The 24,406-nt window shown below is 47.5% G+C and overlaps 1 protein-coding gene across 1 annotated transcript in view; it reads left to right on the forward strand.

The window, feature by feature from the left end:
- Positions 1-754: 754 nt before the first annotated feature.
- Positions 755-24,406, forward strand: part of VSTM5 (V-set and transmembrane domain containing 5) — a 29,951-nt gene continuing 6,299 nt past the window's right edge. Inside the window, exon 1 of the mRNA XM_065936440.1 lies at positions 755-875. Coding sequence (XP_065792512.1) covers positions 785-875 — 91 coding nt within the window. The 5' untranslated portion in view covers positions 755-784. The remainder of the gene's footprint in view (positions 876-24,406) is intronic.

The raw sequence follows: 24,406 nt of genomic DNA on the forward strand, positions 1-24,406 counted from the left end.
TGCACACCATCAGTGTTTTATGAGTATTTACCATGTGTTAATGAGTTTTAGTAAACTCCGGGAGTTGGTGATGGACAGGGAGGCCTAGCATGCTGCGATTCATGGGGTCACAAAGAGTTGGACACGACTGAGCGACTGAACTGACTGACTGAACTGACCACGTGTTAGGCCCTGTGCAAATAAATAGGTTCTCGGTGAACACATCTTGGATGCATGGATGAATGGAGGTGTGGATGGTGGCTGGATAAATAGTGGATGGAAGAGTGGCGGGTGGGAGATGGACAGATGGATGGATGGTGCTCAGATGCATGGACGGTAGCCGGTGGACAGCTGTCACCACTGCCCAGCGGCTCCACCCAGAGCAGCCTGAGGCTCCCTCATCCTTTTCTCATCCCTTTCATTCCAGACTGTCATTCACTTTTCTGAAAGCCGCCTCGTTTCACATGGAGCCATTAGACGGTCCCTCTAGGCCCTCAGGCAACAGCTAATAGTTTCCCTCCCTTCTGCCGCCCAGCTGAATCCTGAATCAACACCAGTAAAGTGGGTGTGAACGTAAGGAGACTACATAATTTGCTATGATTTACCCCGAGTGTGTGCATTCCTCTCCTCCTTCCCTCCCCCCTCGCTCCTCTTCCTTGCCCGCTCCCAGGGAACTGGTTCAACCGGAGCACGGCCAGAGCCCGGCATCTGCCTCCGGGGCCGGCGGGACGCAGCCGAGGAGGCGGGGCGCGCGCGGGCCGCGCCTTCGCGCCCGGGACGCCGGTGCGGGGCGGCCGGCGCGCTCATGAGGCCGCCGCCGGGCGGGAGGACGCGGAGCCGCGGCCTCTCGCTGGGAGTCCTCGCCCTCTGCGTGGCCGCCGCCCGCTGTCTGCAGAGTAAGCGCGGGCCGGGCCGGGCGGGCCGTCCCGGGTGGGGGTCGCGGCCACCGGCCGGCGGGGCGGGGCGCGGCCTGGAGCGGGGAGCGGCCCCGGGGCGCGATCGGAGCCGGAAGCCGCCGGGGGAGAGCCGGCTGCCGGTGGCCGTCTCCGCGGCTGCGTTCTGTATTTTTCTTGGAAGAACCCGGCTGCGGCCCTGGCATCCTTGACCCCCGGCGCACGCGCGCCCCGCCCCTGCTATGGGGGCCCCTCTCCCTCCGCGCCTTCTCGGGTCCCCAGCGCTGGTCCCTGGTTCTTTAGGCCCCCTACCTCTTAGAGGAACCCCCAGCAGACCCTCTCAGAGAGGAAAGGGGTTCGGGGCTGGGGTTGGGGTCCGAACTCCTCAGGCTGTAGATGGCCCTCGCCGCTCCTCCGCGGGCGGAGGGTTCGGATGGCTGCACCCCGGAGACCCAGACCACAGATCAGAGCGCAGCTGCACCTTCTCATTTAGTCATTCCCCTTATGATCACTCCCATTTTACAGATTACTCACCCGAGGTTTCCAGAATGACCGGCGCAGGGCCGCGGGCGGGGGAGGACCTCTAGGCAGAGCCGGTGCTTACTAAGCATCTTTGCGCTCACTGTCGCCAGGGCTTGACGGCACGTCTGTCATTGAATCCTCAGTGCCACTCGTCTTATTTTCCCTTGATTTTCACTGGAGTGTAGTTGCTTTACGCCGTTGTGTTAGCTTCTGCTGCGCAGCAAAGGGAATGAAAAAGTGCCGCTCTCATGCCTGTTTCACAAGTGAGGAAACTGAGGCACAGCTGCCGCCACCTAGGCAGTAATAGAGTTAGTATTTAAACCCGGGTTAACGTGGCACGGTTGACCCTCCACCTCTCCGGCTACAGCCCAGCTTCGAACGCTGCGAATCCCAGGAACCCACAAAGACCAGTAGGGGCCGCGTGCCTCTGGCTGTCTGTGGAGGAGGAAGCAGGTTAGTCCATCAGATGAGTGGGTGCGTCTGGCGTCGCAGTGACCTTTTCTATCATTTTGCACCCCTCCAACATGTTTCCAACCAGACATTCTCATGTAACATCTGTACAGCTGTCCCTGACGTTCAGGGCTCAGCCGTTCACCGCAGTGCGGAGTCCATTTATTCACTCATTCATTCACGGCCCCCTCTGCTTCCAGGAAGCAGGCCACAGCGGTACTGGGGGTTCTGTGGTTCACAGTGTTGCTCTCAGACAAGCAAACAGGAGGGCTGGCTGGGAGTGGCCAGTCCTGAGAGGCAGGGAGTGCCAAAGTTCTGGAAGCTCTAGAGGCTCAGATCCCAGACGTGGGGAATTAGACCAAGGCTCCCAAAGGGAGCTGTGCCTACCCAGTGACAGATGGACAGACCGGCCGGGAATGGGAAGCGGGACACAGGCATCCTAGATGAAGGGGAAACGGATGCAAAACCGGGAGGAAGGGTCAATGTTTTGCAGTTCTCCACTGAGGAGCGACTCCTGCAGAGCTGTAAACTGCAGGAAGGCAGGTCCCTAGCACTTGCCCAGTGCCGGCGCTGTCTGCCCTGTGCCCCTGCCTGAGGGGGCTATGTTTCCAGGCCAGCCCCCATGACGCGGGGAGGGGGGCTCTGCCCTCTCACCAGCTCCCTCCATTCTCTTCTTCTGCAGCCTCTGTTCAAAGCCTCCACCCAGAAAGCCAGATACGCATCACTGACACTGAAGCCTGCTCACACACACACACACACACCCTGCACGTGAAGCCTTTTCTCTGTGAATGCACCGTTATGGACTGAATGCTTGTGTCCCCGAAATTCCCATATTGAAACCCTAACAGCCTTTGGGAGGCATTAGGTTTAGAGGAGGTCATGATGTTGTGGTCCCCACCGGGAGGAAGAGTCACCGGAGAGCCCCTCCTCTCTTGCTGCCTCGGGAGGACACAGCGAGACGGCAGCTGTCTGCAGGGAAGGAAAAAAGTCCTCCAAATCTGCCGGGACCTTGATCTTGGCTGTCTCAGCCTCCAGAGCTATGCTCCTTAAGCCACCCAGTCAATAGTATTTTGTTACAGCAGCCCAAGCTAAGACAGAAGTAAAAAAGGGCTGATGTCATAAATACCTCCAAAATGTAGAAGCAGCTTTGGAACTGAGTAATGGGGTAGAATTCTGGACGAGTTTTGAAGTACATGCTAGAAATACAGACTCTAAGTGCTGTTCTGGTGAGGTTGGAAATGAGGAACAAATTATTGGACAATAGGGAAAAGGTGATCCTTGTTAGCAAGTGGCAAAGAACTTGGCTGGGCTGTGTTCATGGTCCAGAGTTCCCATTGAAGGTGGAGCTTGGGAATGATGAAATTAGATAATTAACTGAGGAGATTCTTTTTTTTTTTTTTTAATAATGTATGTGTCTAGATGCATTTTTTTTTTGTATGTAGATGTCCGATTTTTCCAGGACCACTTGTTGAAGAGACTATCTTTGCTCCATTGTATTGCCTTTGCTTCTTTGTCAGTGATCAGTTAACTATATTTAAAGGGATATATTTCTGGGCTTTCTATTCTTTATTTATTTATTTATGTTACTTTACAACATTGTATTGGTTTTGCCATATATGGCGGACTTGAATCTGCCATGGGTGTACATGTGTTCCCCATCCTGAGCCCCGCTTCCACCTCCCTCCCCATCCCATCCCTCTGGGTCATCCCAGTGCACCAGCCCAGAGCACCCTGTATCATGCATCAAACCTGGACTGGCGATTCATTTCACATATGATAATTTACATGTTTCAATGCTATTCTCCCATATCATCCTGCCCTCACCCTCTCCCACAGAGTCCAAAAGACTGTTCAATACATCTGTGTCTCTCTTGCTGTCTCACATACAGGGTTATCGTTACCATCTTTCTAAATTCCATATATATGCATTAGTATACTGTATTGGTGTTTTTCTTTCTGGCTTACTTCACTCTGTACAATAGGCTCCAGTTTCATCCACCTCATAAGAACTGATTCAAATGCATTCTTTTTAATGGCTGAGTAATATTCCATGGTGTATATGTACCACAGCTTCCTTATCCATTCGCCTGCTGATGGGCATCTAGGTTGCTTCCATGTCCTGGCTGTTATAAACAGTGCTTCGATGAACATTGGGGTACACATTTCTCTTTCAATTCTGGTTTAGCTGAGAAGATTCTTAAGCGAAGTGTTGAAGGAGCAGCTTGGTTCCCCTTGTCTGCTTAGAGTAAAATGCAAGAAGAGAAAAATGACTTGAAGAAGGAATTCTTAACAAAAAGGAAAAGGAACTTAAAGATGTGGAAAATTGGCCACCTGTCTGTGTTATAAAAAAGAGAGCATGTTCAGAAGAGAACACAGAGACTGTGAAAAACCACTGTTTGATAAGATTAGCCTGGGTGTGAACCATGGGCCTAATCAGCCCCCCAGCAGGAACAACTCCAGAGGGAAGCGAGGGGAGGCCGTCAGACTTGATGGATCCTGCAGGGCTGACAGTATCGCTGTCTGGCTGTGTATGCTATTTTTCAGAATAAGAAAAGAATGAAGGCAATTCAGTCAGCATCAGAGTTGTCTCCTTGGTTTCAAATGTGGGGTGAGGGGGCGGGGTATTGGTTTCAACAGGCAAGGCAGAGGCTTTGCTGAGCCCTCCGGAGGGCCTGGAGATGTCCAGCAGAGCTGCAGGGGTGAGGTGACCCCTGCCTCAGTGGGTCCTGAAGGCAGAGCCTGGCACCACAGAGGATTATGAGTGAACCTTAAGGGCTAATGGATTTATCTTACTAGGTTTTGGACTCACCTGGAACCTGTCACTCCTTTCTTCCTTTTGATCTTTCCTTTTTTGGAATGGGAGTTTATATCCTATGTTTGTTCCACTGCTGTGTTTTTGGAAGCACATAACTTATCTGGTTTTACAGGTTCTCAGCTGAGAATAATTTTGTTTCAAGAAGAATCATATCTCAAGTCTAACCCAGTCTGATTTATTATAGATGAGACTTTAGATTTGAAGGAGAAATGAGTTAAGACTTTGGGAACTGTTGGGATGGAATTGATATATTTTGCATGCAGGAGTTCATTGCATGAATTTTGGGGGACCAGGGACAGAATGTTGTGGACTAAACGTTTCTGTCCCCCCAGAAAGCCATTATGTTGAAGCCCTAACTCCCAATGTAATGGTATATGGAGGTGGGGCCTTGAGGGGGCAGTTAAGTTTAGAGTTGAAGTCATGAGAGTAGGGCTTCTGTGAGGGGTTGGTGTCTCTCTAAGGAGAGAGAGACCACCGATCCCGCTCTCTGCATATGACAGCGCAGCAGGAAGGTGCCCGTCTACAAGCCGGGAGGAGGGCCCTCAGCGAGAACTGAGTCTGTTGGCACCTTGACCTTGGGCTTTCCAGCCTCCACAACTGTGAGGAGTAAATGTCTGTTGTTTAGGCCCCTAGTTCATGGTATTTTGTTATAGCAGCTCAAGCTGACTCAGACAGGGCCTTAAAAGCCTTGAAAGCTGGCAGGTCACCTGCACCTGGCCAGGTAGAGTGCTTTTCCAGGACCTTGTTCATCTCCTTTCTCAGCTCTCAGCACCGGAAGTTAGCCATCAGGCCTCTGAGTATCAGTGCCTGCTCGTCTGGATGCAGATAATCCAAGACTCAAGTAGGGATGCCTTGGGTTTTTTCGTTGTTGGTTGGTTGTTTTTAATTGAAGTACAGTTGATTTACAATGTTTTGCTAATTTCTGCCATACAGCAAAGTGATTCGGTTTATACATATATATACATTCTCTTTTAAATATTCTTTTCCATTGTAGTTTATCCTAGGATATAGACCTACATAGTAGGGCCGGTTGTTAAGTAGAACAATTTAGTTGGTGGCCTGAACCAAGTCAGCTTGCTGCCTGCGTTTCAACCCCAGCTTCTAGAAAGCAGCCTGCTCCCCTAGCACGCACCCACACCCACTCACACATGTGCACACATGAACATACACACAAGCATTTCGTATCCCCGCTTTCCCAGGGTGGAGCCGGGGTGGAGGAGCTGGCCCTGCTGAGTCGCTCCTGGCCAGAGCCCTGGAGAACGGAGGAGCAGCAGGGGCCGGAGCTCGGCCTGGGGACCGGCGGGGAGGCCGAGGCGGCCACAGCCACATGGAGCCATGGTTCCGGCTTAGCTGGAGGTGGCGTGGAGCGGGCAGGATGGGAGGGCCGGCCCAGGGAGAATCCCCTGGGGAGACCCTAGGATCCACCGCAGGACACGGCCCCGCTGGCAGCTGTTCGGCCGTCCGTGTTGGCACACAAGTATTGTTACTGAGCACGTAAGGTGCGCCCCACTGACCCAGGCAAACCTGACCGATGAGGTGTGGGCTCTCAGATTTATAGACAATGGTCTTGCATACCTATAAACATACCCACCCACAAGAGTGGAGCTTTGGTATGCTTTTAAAAAATGCAGTAAAAAATGGAATCATGCTGTGCTTGTTACTCAGCAGCTTACTTTTCACAGCAATCTTTTTTTTAGCTCTGTCCACGTTGATAGCCGAGATCTTGCTCATTCCTCTCAACTATTAACACCATACGTATGTCGTATCCATATCTACTTTCTCCTTAGCTAGCCCGTCCCGAGACATGGCATCTTGCGGCTGGCAGCCCTTCCCGTGGGGAGAGCAGAGCCCTGTTACAGGGTGGATGCGGCGCTGCTGACGTGACATCATATGGAGGGTGAGCCGGGCTGACAGTGCCCTCTCCTCATGCGTCCGCTGGGGGTGGTGCTCAGAGATGCCTGGGGCTTACACTGCAGTTGTTGAGGGAGGGGCAGCGTCACCAGAAAGTCACCCTAATGGCTTCATCCCTGGTCTCCAAGAGAGTCCTGAGGCTACTCCATGCTGGGCTGGGAAGGGGCTGCAGTCAGGAGACCCTCCTCTCTCCATCGTCCCCGGGGCTTCAGGCCACTTATTTCCTCCATCTGCTCTCAGGCTTTTCTTCCTTTCAGTATTCTGATGTATCTAAACTCACGGTGCATATTATAAGTCAGTAGCTTTGCTGTAATCTCTGTGGGCCTGGACTGAAGTTGAGTTCTTCCCAAGAGAATGCGTGTTGCTTCTGTCCATCACGGTCGGCAGGAAGCGTCCTCCTCTGTGGAGGGTGGGATGGAGAAGCTGAGGTTGGGTCTTGAAAGATGAGCAAGTGCATACAGCAGGACGGGGTGGAGAAGAGAGCTCCAGGCATACAGCAGGTGCTCAGAAGCTAGGAGGACGATCCTCATGGAGCCTGACACGGTCTGGGCATGCCAAGTGACAGAAGCAGTAAGGTTGTTGCCTCAGCAAGCACTTACTGGGGATTTAACTGGTCCCCCATCCGAGACCCACTGATGCTGCATCCCCATAGCCTGTGCTCTCAGGACCCTCGTCTGCCTGCACCTGGGTTTTTCCTAGAACATAGGCTCGGGTTAAGAAAGTATTTATCTATCTGGCAGAAATGGGAATAGGAGAGAGGCACAGTTGGCAAGTATAACGTAGGGCAATGATTTTCTTCTGTAACTGGTTTGCCGGGCTGGGAAGGCACCGGTCAGCCCTGTGGGCAAAGGGGAAGGGACATGCCAGACCATCAAATGAGCACAGAATATTCCTGCTGCTCTCTGTGGTTCAGGAAGCTCAATGGCCTGCCCCTGCGGAGGCACATCCCTGGGGGCAGCTCAGGCTGATACCATCTGGACCCCAGAGGAAGCCCACGGCTCTGGAGCCTCCAGGAAGTCCCCTGCTGGGAAGGGTAGGGCCGGAGATCTGGTCCCAGTGCTGGCAGTAAGCCTTGTATATTGGGTCACCTTCCTTCTCTGAGCGCACAGGGCCAGGAGGGTGGGTTCCCAACCGGGGTTGCACATAAGAACCTCCTGGAAGGCTTGTAAGACCTACAGATGCCTAGGCCCCCCCCTTCTTGTCTCAAGGAAACAGCCTGGCAGGAAGTGTGTGCCCCTCTCCCACCTTCCATTCTCAGAGCATCTACCACTGTGGCAGGAGAGTCTTGCTTCTCCCTTACTGGTAGTGTAATCCTGACAAACCCACAGACACTCTGCCTCCAGGCTTAGGTCAGGAGACTTTCGCTTTGAAGTTTGGTTTGGTTTAGTAAATGGTTGCTGAACACCTAGTGAGGAGGGGGCACTGTGCCAGGAGCCAGGGACAGCGAGCATGGTCCCTGCAGCGGGAATCATGTGACCCGGCAGGGAGGGTCGGGTCCTGCCGGGATGATCAGCGGTCAGATGCCCGGGGAGTATGAGAGAGGCATTCAGCTGAGAGCTGGAAGGAGGCTTCTTGAAGCAGCAGCCTCGAAGTCACAGTAGGAGGAAGCCAGGCGAGCGGGAGGAGCAGGTTCTGAGCAACAGGAATAATGGGCGCAGACACGGCAGCACCGTCTTCTCGTCCTTGGGGCCAGTAGCCGGTGGCAGTGCCTTAGTTAAACCAGGTTTTTCAGCCCTGGTCAGTTTCTTCAAATTCAGTCTGATAAATTTTCTAGAGAAATGGGATTGGGAGAGTCTTGAATCTTGGGTGCCAGAGTAGTTCCTCTGAGAGACTTACAGCAATGCCAGGGGTCAGATGTGAGTCCTCCGCAGCGGACCAGCCAGGGACCCCGTGGGGCGCCCCGGCGGTGTGCCGTCGGGCCTGTGGCAGCGCTCCTGGCCCAGGCTCACTGTGGGGCTGGGGTGCATTCCTTTTGAAAGCCGGTGCCCAGAAGCGGGGCACCAGACCCTCTCTCTCACCATCAAGCAAGCCCTCCACATGCTTTGGGATGGGTGGCCAGGAGTCCTTCAACCACCTTCAACCAGAACTGGCTCCTTTATGCAGGTAGACTGTCAGCTCAGCTCGAGCACCTCAATCTGAGTGAACCGTCCATCACGTCGCACCCTGCCGGGGTGCCGGCGATCCAGACCGAACTGCATGCTCGCCTGCTCCTTCCAGCGGGGGCACTCCCTCTCCCGGCCTGAACAGAAGGCCCACTGGAAGCTGCGCTGTGTGGGCTGATTGGGCCTGGCAGAGGAGGGGACAGTCAGAATGGACCCTTCCAGTGAGCAGAAACCTGAGTACAGGGAGGGTGATATCAGCCGAGTTACAGAGGCAAGGCTGCGGGGGGAGTGGGCCACAGTCTGTGCAACAGCAACTGGGGAGAGGTGACGAGTCTTGGGCAATGGGGCAGGAAAAGGGGGTGAGGCCGGGTTTCTTGGGTCTTTCAGAGGAGACACAGCCAGGTGGCTTTAGAGAGATTACTAACAACAGCCTCCAGCCAAGAAGAGAAGAAAAACCAGTACCTCCCAAGTGTTTACAATTGTTTTTTAACAATGAGACCACAGGCGCCATACCTGTGACTATTTATCGATCACATACTTTGTGCCAAGCACTGTTAACTGCTGCCTTCCATGCATGCGTGCATGCATGCTAAGTCACTTCAGTCTCATCCGACTCTTTGCCACCCTACTGACTCTACAGCCCCCCAGTCTCCTCTGTCCATGGGGATTCTCCAGGCAAGAATACTGGAGTGGGTTGCCGTGCCCTCCTCCAGGGGATCTTCCCGACCCAGGGATTGAACCTGTGTCTCTTATGTCTGCTGCACTGGCAGGCTGGTTCTTTACCACTAGTGCCACCTGGGAAGCCCTCTTCACAGTAATCCTGCCAATGGGGACTATTATAGATGGGGAAACTGAGGCTCAGAGAGACTGAGGGACTTGCCTAACGACCTTCATTCTTTCATCATGTGTTTATGGGAAGTCCGCAGTGCCAGGTACTGTGCCAGGCTTTGGGGATCCATGGAAAACAAGGTAGACTAACCCCCTGGGTTTGTAGCTGACAGCTGATCTAGGAGGATGGACCATTAATCAAGAGCAATTACAGTGGGGATTTCCCTGGTGGCCCACTGCAGGGGGCGCAGGATCGATCCCTGACCAGGGAAGGTCCGCATGCCATGTGACGTGGCCAAAAAAAAAAAGAAATTACAACGGACTGGGTTAAGTTGATAGAGAGTAACACGGAGCTGTGGCAAGCCAGAGCTGGAGCCCCCTGGTGTTGAGCGACTGCAGAAGGCTCCCTGGAAGAACTGATGTTTAGGACCTGTGGGCTGGAGAGGGGCTGGCCTTCAGTCTCACTGAAGGAGAAGCTGTGTCCTCTCGCCAGAGTACCCAGTCACTCGTGCGTCTGAATTGTCTTTTGATCACTCTGCACCCATCTCTCAAGTGCCTTCAGGCATCCTGGGAAGTCCTCCCGGAAGAACTGTTGGAGGTCAGCACCTCATTTCTGCCTTCATGCTCCTGTTTGCACACACGTTTCCACAGAAGTGTCCGAGGAGGCGCCCCGCTCCCAGTTTCCCAGGCCGGCCCCTGGCTCAGGCCCACTGTAAGTCCTGCAGCCCAGCTCTGCACCTCACTCTCCACGGCTGGGCAGGGGCAGGCAACACCTCCGCCATACCTGGCTTTCTTGACCACCAAGTAGAAGCATAGCAGTGATGTGACTGTAGCCTGTGGCTGTCCCAAAAAGTGTTCAGTTTTCCAGCAAGGGTGGCTCTTGCTTAAGTTAAAAAAATTCCAGAAGGAATTCCACAGGGAGGAAATTCAGGTCACCCAATTCTTGCCACACTTCTGCAAGTGAATCACAGATTTACAAATGTTGATTCAAGTTCTAAACTTGTTATGCAATTTGGGCTGGAAGAATGAGCCTCCTTCACTCAACACTCCAGCTCCCAGCCTCAGCTTTACTGCTTCAGTCCCTGGTACAACTCCAGTTTCTGTTTACATACCCCTGAGGATGGGGAGCTCACTACCTCAATAAGCAATTCAGTGCATCTTCAAAGAATTCTCTTTAATAAAAGAGAAATTATCGTTAAAGAAGATAATATTCACTTTAATATTATTGAATCATCACCAAGTGTTAGAAACTATGATAAGCTCCTTATATGTATTGACTCCCTTAAACTTCATTCAGACTTCCCAGGTGGCTCAGTGGTAAAGAATACTCCTACCAATGCAGGAACAGCAGGGGACGCAGGTTTGATCCCTGAGTCAGGAAGATCCCCTGGAGGAGGAAATGGCAGCCCATTCCAGTATTCTTGCCTGGAGAATCCCATGAGCAGAGGAGTCTAGCAGGCTACAGACCATACAGTCGCAAAGAGTCAGAGTCGGAAGAGACTTAGCCACAAACAGACGTTGGGAACCTTTGCTTTACAGAGTTGCTTAGCTCACCTGCTCTTCCTTCCTAACCCCAAGCATCTCTAGAAATAGGACTGGACACAATCAAATTTGACTGATGCCAGAAAGAGTCCATTTCCCCCAGAAATCTTGCTGAGACTGTCACGGGGTCTCAAGCATTCCTTTTCACACAATGGCCCTTCATTCTTTTGGTTTAGGCATTGTTAATGCCCGTAGGAAGTGGGTCTGCACTTCAGCTGCTAAGCCTTTAGTGTGGATTCGCTCAGTGGTTTTCAGTTTTGGCTGCACTCTGGGATCACATAGGGACTTTTAAAAAGCACAGAGGCTTTGGTCTCACCCCTAAAAATTCTGAAATCATAAGTCCAAGGTAGGCTTTTTAAAAGCTTCCCCAAATGGTCTAATATTCACAGATTGATAATAACTAGATTAGATCAGGTGGTTCACCTGGGTTCAGCCTCCTGTGACAGGGGAAGTGGGTTTGCAGGCCCTCTCTGCGGGGCTCTGAGAAGAGGTTGGGTGGCGCTGTTTGGATGCAGAGTAGTTGATTAGCCATGTAGCGAATGGTGAACTTGGGTGTGGCGTGTGTGACTCTGGGTTGGTGCTCCATCAGTGTTAGACCCCTTCACTTCCTTCCCAAATGCTTGTTGAATGAGAGGAGACCGGATTAATTTTGGATGAAAAATCACAAAAGGGAGCTCCCCTGCACCCATGGGATTATTCCTGGTGCTCAAGCTCCCTCAAGTGTGTGGGCTTTTTAAAAGACTGAAGCATGTTGTGAAGTGATTGGCCTCCAACTAATAAAATAATATTAAAAAAAAAAAAAAAGAAAAAAAAAAGAAAAGACTGAAGCACTGAAGCCAAGCCGTGATGATCCTTAGTTACAAATGAGGAAGGGATGCTCAGAGAGGGAGGGGATTTGCACAGTGGCCCAGATAGGGCCTGGCGCAGCCAAAACAAGACTGGGGTCTTCAGATTCCAGGGCTTCCCCAGCCAGTCTCTTGCACTCCTCTGCCACCCTCTGCCCCCACAGGCAGGTGCGCCTTCTGGGCATCTGGAGAGAAGGGCAGCATTTCCACTCTGCAATCAAGATGGAACTGAGAAGAGCCGCAGGTGAATACAGTGGCCCAGAAGCCACAGGGCATTTCAAGCAGGAAAGGGTGTTCTGCAGTGTCCCAGATGGACAAGGTTATCTGCTGGGAATGAGGAGGAATTTGGAGGTCTGGAGAGATTGGGGGAACCTGCTCATAATAATCATAGAGAAAGGAGGCGTGAATTTACATGAGAAGTGCAGTAAGGCAGTCTGGAGGGCCGTCTCGAGGGTACACTGTGCTCCGTTGCCCTGGAGACTGTCTGCTGTGGACTCTGTCCACTGTGTTGACTGCTCAGGCCTCAGTCTGGGCAGAGAGGAAGTGAAGAACGGTTGATCCAGGGTGGGGGTTTTGCCAGGCACAGGTGATGAAAAGAGAGAGGCCGCTAGAGTTTGAAGAATCTCGGCCGAGGAAAGGGAGGAGGTTCTTGTAGATGAGGGTGCTGGAGGCATGGGGGCTGATGCCGGACCTCGCAGCAGATTTCCGTCTGCTGGAAGAATGAAGAGGAAAGTCTGGGGGAACAGAACACTCACATTGATGAGGGTGGACCAAACTCAAAGGCATAGGATTTTTCTGGAGAGGGTGGAGGAGTGATGGTCTAAACCAGTGGTATCCAAAAAAATTATAATGCAAGCCGCACACACACAAGCCACATATGCCATTCTAAATTTTCTGGTGGTTACCTTAAAAAAGAAAGAAAAAATAAGAAACAGGCACAGTTCATTTTAACAATATATTTTGTTTTACCTAATATGTCGAAAATATTATTTCAACATATAATCAGTATAAAAATTATTAATGAGCTCTTTTACATTTTCTTTAACATATCTTAATACATTAAACAGAATCTTCAAAGTCTCCCAAATCTGGTGTGCATTTAACATTTAGAGCACATCTCATTTCAGACTGGCTAATTTCAAGTGCTCAGTAGTTACTGTGACATGTAGCTCCTGTCTCAAAGCCCAGGCCTGGACTCCTGCTTCTCGTTACATCTGCCTCCTAAGTCTGTACCAGCACTGAGTGATGTGCTATGTTGGAAAACGAGAGAGTGAAAGCCTCCACCTCCGTAGCCCAAGTGCCTGATCTTATTAGAGTAAGCTGTGGAGCAGTGAAGGGAGGGCTGGGCTCCAGTCCCAGCTCTGATCTTCTACTTCGCAGGAATTTGGACACATAGCATGCCTCATCTTTTTCTTTTTAATGAATAAATGTACTGCTGGTTTAATAAAATTCTGCTCTAAAACATTCTGATCACAGACTGTCTTTTAAATTGAGGTATAGTTGATTAGTTTCAGGTATTATGATTCAAAACTTTATAGATTATATTCCAATTATAGTTTAAAATATTGGCTGTATTCCCTGTGCCGTACAACCTATCTTTGTAGCTTATTTATAATAGTAGGAATTGTATCTCCCCTACCCCTGTCTTGCCTCTTCCCACTTCTTATTCCCACAATAACCTCTAGTTTATTCTCTAATATCTGTGAGTCTATTTCTGTTTTGTTATATTAACTAGTTTAAGTTTTTAGAGTCCATATATAAGTGATAACATACAGTATTTGTCTTTCTCTGTCTTACTTATTTCACTAAGCACAATACTTTCCAAGTTCATCCATGTTGTCACAAACGGCTAAATTTCATTCTTTTTCAAGGCTGAGCAATTTTCAATATAAACTGTGTTTATACCACATATTCTTTATCCATTCATCTGTTGATAGATACTTAGTTTGCTTCCATATTGCACATAATGCTTCAGTGAACATGGGGGTACACATATCTTTTCAAATTAGTGTCTTTTTTTTTTTTTTTGATGCATACTCAGGAGTAGAATTGCTGGTTCATATAGTGATTCTATTTTTAGTTTTTTGAGGAACCTCCATGCTGTTTTCCATAATGGCTCTACCAGTTGACATTCCCACCAACACTGTACAAGGGTCCCCTTCTCTCCACATCTCACCAATATTTATTTATAGTTTTTGATGAGGGCCATTTGACAGGTGTGAGGTGGTAGCTCATTTTGGTTCTGATTTGCATTTCCTTGATTAGCCATGTTGAGCATCTGATTTTCATGGGCCTGTTAGCCATCTGCCTGTCTTCTCTGGAAAAATGTCTATTCAAGTCTTCTGTATACTTTTTAATTGGATTCTTTGGGTTTTCTTTTTACAGTGAGTTGTGTGAACTGTTCATACATTTTGAATATTAACCCCTTATTAGTTATATCATTTGCAAATATTTTCTCCCATTCAGTAGATTGTCCTTTTACTTTGTCAATGGTTTTCTTTGCTGTGCAAAAGTTTTTAAGTTTTATTAGATCCTATTTGTTTATTTTTATTTACTTTACCTTAGATTAAAAAAATGTTGCTACAATTTATGTCAGAGTGTTCTATGTTTTCTTCTAGAAGTTTTATAGTTTCAGGTCTTACCTTTAGGCGTTTAATCCATTTTGAGCTTATTTTTGTGTATGGTGTGAGAAAATGTTCTAATTTCATTCTTTTACATGTATCTGTTCAGTTTTTCCAGCACCATTTACTTAAGAGACTGCCTTTTGTTCATTGACCATAGGTGCATGGGCTTATTTCTGAGCTCTCGATGCTGTTCTGTTAATTTTTGTGTCTATTTTTGTGCCAGTACTACACTGCTTTGATTACTGTATCTTTGTAGTATACTTTAAAATCAGGGTGCATGATATTTCCAGTTTTGGTCCTCTTTCTCGAGATTGCTTTGGCTCTTCAGGGTCTTTTGAGTTTCCATACAAATTGATGCTTTTGAGCTGTGGTGTTGGAGAAGTCTCTTGAGAGTCCTTTGGACTGCAGGGAGATCCAACCAGTCCATCCTAAAGGAAATCACTCCTGAATATTCATTGGAAGGACTGATGTTGAATCTGAAACTCCAATACTTTGGCCACCTGATGTGAAGAACTGGTTCATTTGAAGAGACCCTGATGCTGGGAAAGATTGAAGGCAGGAGGAGAAGGGGATGACAGAGGATGAGATGGTTGGATGGCATCACCGACTCAATGGGCATGAGTTTGAGTAAACTCTGGGAGTTGGTGATGGACAGGGAAGCCTGGTGTGCTGCAGTCCATGGGGTCGCAAAGAGTCAGACACAACTGAGCGACTGAATTGAACTGAACTGAACTGATCTGAACCAATTTTAAAATTATTTGTTATAGTTCTGGGAAAATTGCCATTGTTTTGACAGGGATTGCATCGAATATGTAGATTGCTTTGGATAGTAGGGACATTTTCATAATATTAGCTCTTTCAGTCCATCTTATGATATATATCAAAAGATATTTGATAGGATTGTTTCCTTAATTTTTCTCTGATAGGTTGTTGTTAGTATATAGAATTGCAACAGATTTCTGTGTATTAGTTTTGTATGTGCAGTCTTATCGGATTCATTAAGGAGCTCTATAGTTTTCTTGGTGGCATCTTTAGGATTTTCTATGTATAGTATCACATCTTTTGCAAACAGTCACAGTTCTGCTTCATCCTTTCCACTTTGGATTCCTTTTATTTCTTTTTCTTCTCTGATTGCTGTCACTAGGACTTACAATAGTATATTGAATAAAAGTGGCAAGAGTGGACATCCTTGTCCTATTCCTTATCTTAGAGGAAATGCTTTCAATTTTTCATCGAGTATGATTTTATTTGTGGGTTTGTCAATGTATGACCTTTTTTATGTATGTATGACTTTTTTATGTTCAGGTTTGTTCCCTCTATGCCCACTTTCTAGAGAGTTTTTATAATAAATGAATGTTGACTTTTGTCAAAGCTTTTTCTGCACCTATTGAGATGATCATATTTTATTCTTCAATTTATTAATGTGACATATCATACTGATTTTCTAATGTTGAACTGTTCTTATATCCCTGGGATAAATCACAGTTGATCATGGTGTATGATTGTTTTAATATATTGTTGGATTTGGTTTGCTAGTATTTTTTTTGAGGAATTTTGCATCTGTGTTCTTCATCAGTGATATTGGCCTGTTTCCTTTTTTTGTGGTATCTTTGTCTGGCTTTGATATCATGGTGGTGCCTGCCTAGTAGAATAAATTCAGAAGAGTTTGTTCATTTGCAGTTTTTTAGAATAGTGTCAGAAGGCTAGATGTTAATTCTTCTTTAAATGTTTGGTAGAATTCACCTATGAAATCATCTGGTTCTGGACTTCTGTTTGTTGAGAGTTTTTTAAATTAATAATTCAGCTTCCTTACTGCTAATTGCTCTGTTTATATTTTCTATTTCTTCTTGTCTCAGTCTTGATTGTATGTTTCTAAGAATTTGTCCATTTCTTCCAGATTATCCATTTTGTTGGTATATAGTTGTTAGTAGTAATCTCTATGAGCCTTTATATTTCTGTAGTATCAGTTGTAATTTCTTTTTCATTTTTGACTTTATTGATTTGGGCCCTCTCTTTTTTTCTTGAGGACTCTATCTAATGGTTTATCAATTTTTTTGTTTGTCTTTTTAAAGAACCAGCTCTTAGTTTCATTGTTTTGTTTTTTTTCTATTGTTTTTTTAGTCTCTATTTCTGCTCTGTTGTTTGATTTTTTTCCTTCTAATTTGGGAGAGGGTTGTTATTCTTTTTCTAATTCCTTTTGATACAAGGTTAGGTTGTTGATTTGAGATTTTTTGTTTGTTTGTTTCATTGTTGATTTGAGATTTTTTTTCTGTTTCCTGAGGTAAGTTTGTATCCCTATAAACTTCCCTCTTAGAACTGCCTTTGAACTGTTAAAAAAAAAAAAAAAAAAAGAACTGCCTTTGCTGCAACCCATAGAATATGGATCATATGTTTTCTTTTTTTTTTTTTTTGGTTTTCGGGTTTTTATTTCTTTGATTTCTTTAGTGAACCATTGGTTGTTTAGTAGTGCATTGTTTAGCCTTCATGTGTTTGTGATATTTGCAGTGTTTTTCACATGTTGTTGATTTCTAGTGTCATAGAGTTGTACCAGAAAAGATACTTGATAGGATTTCACTTCTCTTAAATTACCTGAGGCTCATTTTGTGGCCTAGCATGTGATCTATCCTGGAGAATGTTCTGTGTGCACTTGAAAAGATGTGTATTCTGCTGCCTTGAGGTGGAATATTATTTATATATCTATTAAGTCCCTCTGATCTAATGTGTCATTTAAAGTCAGTGTTTCCTTATTGATTTTCTGTCTGGATGATCTGTCTATTGCTGTAGTAGGGTTTTAAAGCATCCTACTATATTGTGGTACTGTCAATTTATCCATTTATGTCTGTTCATATTTGCTTTATATTTAGGTGCTCCTGTGTTGAGTGCATATATTTAGTGATCAAATAAGCAAGTACCTGTGAAGGAAAAAGCATGGATCCTTTACCCTAATCCCCTGCCTGCCTCACAGGTTGAGATAGTGCTTGTGAAGTACTTTGTGAATTGTACTAATATAAATGTGAATTGCTAACATTTTCAAATGTGAAAGATCTGGGACTCTGACCCAATCTTGGCATGCATTTTGTTTATTTATTGTTTTTATTTAAATAATACATATGCTCACTAAAATATTCTAACTGTTCAAAAGGATATAAAGTGAAATGTAAAGTTTTCTCCCATCCCAGACACCCAGTCCTTTCCCTGAGGACAACCAAAGACACCTGATTTTTAGAATACTCTTGGGGGATATTTGTGCATGTTATGGATAAATGTGCATATCTGTGTGTGTGCACATGTGCATATATACATATCATTGGTTTACTCAAATAGAACCATTTGTACACACTGTTCTGCTCTGTGCTTTTTCATTATTTTTGAGATTATCTAACGTCAGTGCTTACAGATCTATCTCATTTTTAAAGTGCTGGTGTAATATTCCAAAGTATGCATACTGATGATTTACTTAATCAGTTGTGACATAAGAAGAAATACGTATTTGTTTTCTGCTTCTGATTCTTGAACATCTAGTAATTTCCTGGGTGAGATCAGTGACAGAAACTTCTGTTTTTTTGCTGTACCATATGGCATGCAGGATCTTACTTCCACGACCAGGGATCAGACCCATGGCCCCTGCAGTGGAAGTGCAGCGTCTTAACCACTGGGCCAACAGGGAAGTCCCAGGACCATTTTTGTTACCATGTTTGGTCTATTCTCTGGTTCCTGACATATAAGCTTCTAAGACCCTTGGATTCTCTAGAGTCATGAATGCTTTTTTGTTTGTTTGTTAATGATGCGACTCTTGGAAGATGAGGGCTTATTGGCAGGGATTAGAAAGTTGGAACTTTCAAGGCTTCCCTGGTGGCTCAATGGCAAAGAAGCCATCTGCCAATGCAGGAGACAGGGGTTCAACCCATGATTCGGAAAGATCCCACATGCTACAGAGCAAGTAAACCCATGTGCCACCACTACTGAACCTGTGCTCCAGAGCCTGGGAGCTGCAACTCCTAAGCCCATGTGCTACAGCTACCAAAGCCTGTGTGCCCTAGAGCCTGAGCTCCACAGCAAGAGAAGCCACCACAATGAGACGCCTGCTTACCACAACTAGAGAATAGCCCCCCGCTCGCCACCGCTAGAGAAAGGCCCACGCAGCAACAAAAACCCAGCTCAGCCATAAGTAGTAACTTTAAAAAAAAAGGAAAATCTGAACTTTTAGCCTCTACCTCTGAAGGAAGAAATGCTGGGGATTAAGTTAATCACTAATGGCCAATGATTTAATCATGTTTACGTCAAAGTGAGAGTGGAAGTCGGTCAGTCGTGTCTGACTCTTTGTGACCCCAGGGACTGTAGCCTATCATGCTCTTAGTTCATGGGATTTTCCAGGTCAGAATACTGGAGTGGGTTGCCATTTCCTTCTCCAAAGGATCTTCCCGACCCAGGGATCAAACCCAGTTCTCCTGCATTGTAGGCAGACGCTCTACTGTCTGAGCCACCAGAGAAGCATGTCATGGGACCTCCCCCTAAAACACTAGCTGAATAAGTTGGAAGAGAAGAGCTTCTGTGCTGGTGGACAGATGTACGTGCTGGGAGAGTGGTGTGGCCAGAGAGGATATATGAGCGCTCCATGTCCTCCTACATACCTTGCCCTGTGGCATCTTTTCCGTGTGGCTGTTCCTGAGTTGTATCCTTTATAATACAGTGCTCATAGTAAGTAAAGTGCTTTCCTGAGGTCTGTGAGACGTTCTAGCAAATTATCAAACCTGAGGAACTGTGGAAACCTCCAGTTTACACCCAGTTGGTCAGAAGTCAGGAAGCCTGGACTTGTGATTGGTGTCTGAAGTAGGGAGCAGTCTTGTGAGACCGAGCCCTTAACCTGTGGGATCTGCACTAACTTCCGGTAGTAAGTGTCAGAAGCATTCTTTGTGGGGTAGGAAACAGTTTTCCTCTACTGGTTCCTTACCAGCTAACACATACGTTGTCACCAGTCTTTTGCTACTGCAATTGACTGTACTATGCTTCAGTGACAATATCTACACTTGTATCTTTGCATCTCTGTGCCCTTAATACTTGTAGGATAAGTTCCTAGAAATAGATTTTCTGGGTCAAAAGGTATGTACTATTTAATATTTCTATAGGTTTCACCATGTTGCCCTTCAAGCAGGTCACGCCCACTTATAATCACCACAGTAATGATTCGGTATAACTTCTACACACTCCTGACAACACAATGTTATCAAACTTTCTCACTGTTCCTAGTCTGATAGCAGCCAACTCAATCAGCTTTCCCAGCCGAGGTTTCACTGGACTGTGATAAATGTATATGATAGGTGGTACTTAATGAGTGTTGCCACTAGAAATGGTGGCTCTTGCTGTTTTGGAGTGATTTTTCTGGTTGGGGTACAAATACAGGAATCTGAAGGAAAGCAGCCTGCCAGCCTTGATCTCAGCTTGCATCTATTTTGTTTGGGCTTGGCTGACATCTGGGTGAATTCCCAAGGCCATTCTATAGCCATGTCAAGGCGATGGGAGGAGCTCCCTCAGGGAGGAGCTGAGCTTTGGTCTCTGAGTAATCAGGCACCAAGCTGGGGAATTACTACCTGAGCTAACAGGAGGGATAGGTACCCTATAAATTATGTGTGGATGTCAATCATTAACACCATTCAGGGCATCTAAACCAGAAAGCCAGCATTTGGGGTTGCTGTGTTGGCCCCTTATGAAACTATGTTTCTTAAACTCCAGGCTTGCTTGTTTCAAGAATGAAGGGGACATGCATATTTTAGTTCCAACTTAAAATTGTGCTATTTCTTGTCTTAGCTATTTGACTCTAGTGGGGAAAGGAGTCTTGTCAGGATCTCCCTCAATCAGAACTGTTACCTCCTTAGCAAAGGTCCAACCCCACACTCTCCTGATCTTTCCAAATGGGCAGCAGTTCAAGCAGCAGGGCATGTGTGTTTATTTATCCTTTATTTGTTCTTTCCTACGAGTATATTGTGAGAACCTACAAAGTGCCAGGCCCTGTGCTGGGCACTAGTATTTCTGAAATGAACTGGAGATGAGTTATCCCAGCAGAGGTCTGTCCAAGGCAGCTCTGTCCTGTCTGCATGCACTTCCTGCCCCACCCCCACTGCTGTCTCCCCAGTCCTGGTCAGAGGCGGGTCCAGGTCTATCCACCCTCAGCATTGCAGGGTGCTCCCAACTGGGCTCCAGCCACGAGTTCTCCTGAAGGTGCACAGGACAGGAACATGTGGTGGGCCCAGGGCAGTGCAGATGAGGTGCATAGATGATAAGATCGTGGATTCTGCAGCCAGATTGCCCTTCCTGGAGCCCAGTTTAGATATGTCATGCAGATGGCACTAGTGGTAAAGAATTTTCCTGCCAGTGCAAGAGACATAAGAGATGCAGACTCAATTCCTGGGTTGGAAAAATCCCCTGGAGGAGGAGGTGGCAACCCGCCCCAGTATTCTTGCCTGGAGAATCCCATGGACAGAGGAGCCTGGTGGGCTACAGTCCAGGGGGCTGCAAAGAGTCAGACACGACTGAGCAACTGAGCACACATTTCCTCTTGAACACCATCCTAGGGCCTCACTGCCTGCAGATAACACATGCAGTTGATCCCAGCCTGTGACAAGATTCCTGCTTCTTATTCACCAGGCCTCAAACATAAGCACCCATCATGCCCCTCTAGGTGGGCTGTTTTCTCAGCTGGGATTGCCCTTCCTCTCTTTCAAAACTTTAGTCTTCAAGTCTCAGCTTTAATGATGTCTTACCTCTTCCCAGCTCCTGCAAGTACCCTGACTTATTACCAGGACAGTTGAAGAATACCCCAGATTTCCATCTCTGCTCTGACACTTAAACTGATATTGCACAAATTACCTAACTTCAGTGACTTTCCTCCTCTTTAAAATGGGGATGATGGTTATCTTTCCTCCAGGCCAACACCTACGAGCCAGTGCCCGGCGGTGGAGGGGGCATGGGGAGTGCAGGGCTGGGCTCGATCACTTAAAAGGAGATGCAATGAGATTGCTAAGCCGTGGAGATGCCTTTGGGAGACAGAGGTTACCGAAGAATGACTTGGGACTTACCTGGTGTTCCAGTGGCTGTGAACCTGCTTCCCAATGCCTGGACGAGGATTTGACCCCTGGTCATGAACTGAGAGCCCACGTGCTGCAGGGCGGCTGAGCCCACGTGCTGCAGGGCGGCTAAGCCCACGGCTTCAGCTGGAGAAGCCAGGGCACCACAGGTACTGAACCGTCGCATCTGGGGCCCACGCCCCGCAGCTCAGCACGGCCGAGAGAGCATAGGGCAGAACGACTCTGTCCTGCCTGCCTAGAGCTGGCTGCCCTGTACCCACTGTCGAGCCCCCGTGAGCGCCTCGGGAACCAGCGGCTGTCTGTCTGGTTTACTCTTCAGTGTTTCTGTGAATCTCAGATAGGGTGACCGGCTGTCCTGTTTTGCCCATGACCATCCTGATTTTAGCCCTGAAACTCTTGAACCTCGGAAAACTTGTAGCCCTGGGCAAACCAGGAGTCTTGGTCACCCAAGGCCATTGACCCACTGATGGGGAGGGGAGGGGCTGCTGCAGGCTCTGGGCAGGCTCCATGTGCGGAGTCCAGCTGGGCCTCGCCCATGCTGTGCTGCCTCATCCTTGCAGCCCTCCTCTGGAGGTGTTCCAGTCCTCATTCCACAGCAGAGGAAGTGAGGCTCTCAGCAGTGAAGGCTCTGTCTGCAGGTCTCACAGCTAGGAGGTCCCCGGGGTGAACTCTGTAGACCCGCCCACGGCAGGTGTCTCCACCACACCTCACCACACCTGGAATGACCTTTTCGTGACAGGACTCATCACTTCACCACCCTGCTCCAGTCCGTCCAAGTTAGGACTCCGAGACTTGGCTTTCTGACTCATAGTTTAGCTGCATACAGTCTTTTTTTAAATGTAATTTTATTTATTTTTAATCAGTTAGTTTTAGTGTTGCTGGGTCTTCACTGCTGCATGGCTTCCCATCGCAGTGGCCTCTGTTGTCGTGAAGCGCAGGCTCCAGGGCACGTGGGCACAGTGCTTGTGGCTCCCAGACACCAGAGCAGAGGCTCAATAGTTGTGACACATGGATTGGTTGCTCCAAGGCGTGTGGGATCTTCCTGGATCAGGGATCACACCCATGGGTCCTGCAGTGGCAGGTGGATTCTTTAGCACTGAGCCACCGGGGAGGCCCCTTAGCTGCATACGGTCTTGATGAGGAGGCTCATGACGATGATGCCTGTTTCCTGGGTCTCTCCTGGTGATCACACTGGCTGGACAGGTGGCTTTCCAGATGAGTGAGGTGGAAATGAGCTGTGGTGATTAAGGCACATCCTCCGTAACGGGTAGTATGTATCTCCCCATTAATTCATGTTCTTATTTCCCAAAACTGTGGCCCAAATACTAAACAGCATTATCCTGTATTGTGATTTGGCTTGGCTTTCTCACAAGGAGGATATATTTAAGGGGATATATCCTCCTTAAGTAATCGATTTTTAAAGGCAGCGAAGCACCACCGCTGTACTTTACTGGTAGGAGAAGGGTCCCGTCCTGCGTGTTATACTCCAACCTGCTGTTCGGTAGCTGGTGGCGCCTGCCTGGCGCTTTCTCTGGCTGGTCTCCGGTGGGCGTCAGCAGCTCGGGACACCAGGTTTTCAGGGAGCCCCTCGGTCCAGGTTCCAGTGGCTTCTGTCCTGCTGATGTCTTCAGTTCACAGCCTCTTCCTTAAAGGGAGCATCTGCATCTATCTTGGAAATCGGTAGAATATAGTTCTTTTCTTCTCTCCATATAGAATTTGAGTAAATATGAAGAGCAAGGTAAACGTTTAAACTTTGCTCACCAGATTGTTGGGTCTAATCAGGAGAACTTTAAAAGATTTCTTAAACATTTTGTTATGAATTTAATTCGTGTGAAAATTAAAAATGATATAAATGTACAACTTTAATTTTCTGTTGCCATCCAATCTCTAGTGCATAATCCCTATTAAGATAGCACCTATTACTCCAACATTTTTCTGTACAGAATATATAAATATTAGCACTTATTTGTGCATATGTAAATAAGATCATAGCATAAAAGAGCATTTTTTTGGCTGTGCTGGGCCTTCACTGATGTGCGCGGGCTCTCTCGAGGTGTGGTGGGTGGGCTTCTCGTTGCTGCGGCTTCTCTTGCTGCTGAGCATGGGCTCGAGGGCATGCGGCCTCCGTAGCTGTGGTACTCAGGCTCAGGTGCCCTGAGGCATGCATACTGTTCCCGGATAAGGGATGAAACCGTGTCCCCTGCATTGGCCGGCAGGTTCCTAACCACTGAACCATCAGGGAAGGCCTATAAATTTATTTTTTAACTGAATACCACGTCATAGATATCTTCCTTGGTCCACATAAAATTCATTCTTGTTCATGGCTGCCTGGCCTCCATTTTACAAGTGAAATCTGATTTACTGCATCAGCTTCCTTGAGTAGAACATTTGAGCCAGGTCTGAATGTTGGCCTGGCCACTCAGTTCCTCTGGACTTGTTCTGGAATGATTTTGGCATATGGTGCAGGGGTGGTTACTCATTAATTCAACTTTTTAAACAATTGACAAACAGTTTGCCTTTAAACACTTAGAACTATTAATTTTCCTATTAATCTTTGCCATAGACAGTTTATTCCTAATTCTATGTATCAGGAAGTGGAGGAGCTCTTTGTTCCTTAAACCTAATTAAATGCCTGATTCATTTGTCAGATTAGGAGGAGGTTTCTCTGGTCAAAAAAAAAAAAAAATACAGAAACTAACAAGGACCAGTTGGCCAGTTTCCACCTGCGTCAGCATCTGAAAAACTTGGGCTTACTATTTTTGTTTTTCGGTTTTGCTGTTTCTTGAGCCAAAGTAACTGAAAGGCTCAAAATG

This window comes from Muntiacus reevesi, chromosome 5 (genome assembly GCF_963930625.1).
Source record: "Muntiacus reevesi chromosome 5, mMunRee1.1, whole genome shotgun sequence".
Classification (NCBI taxonomy): Eukaryota; Metazoa; Chordata; class Mammalia; order Artiodactyla; family Cervidae; genus Muntiacus; species Muntiacus reevesi.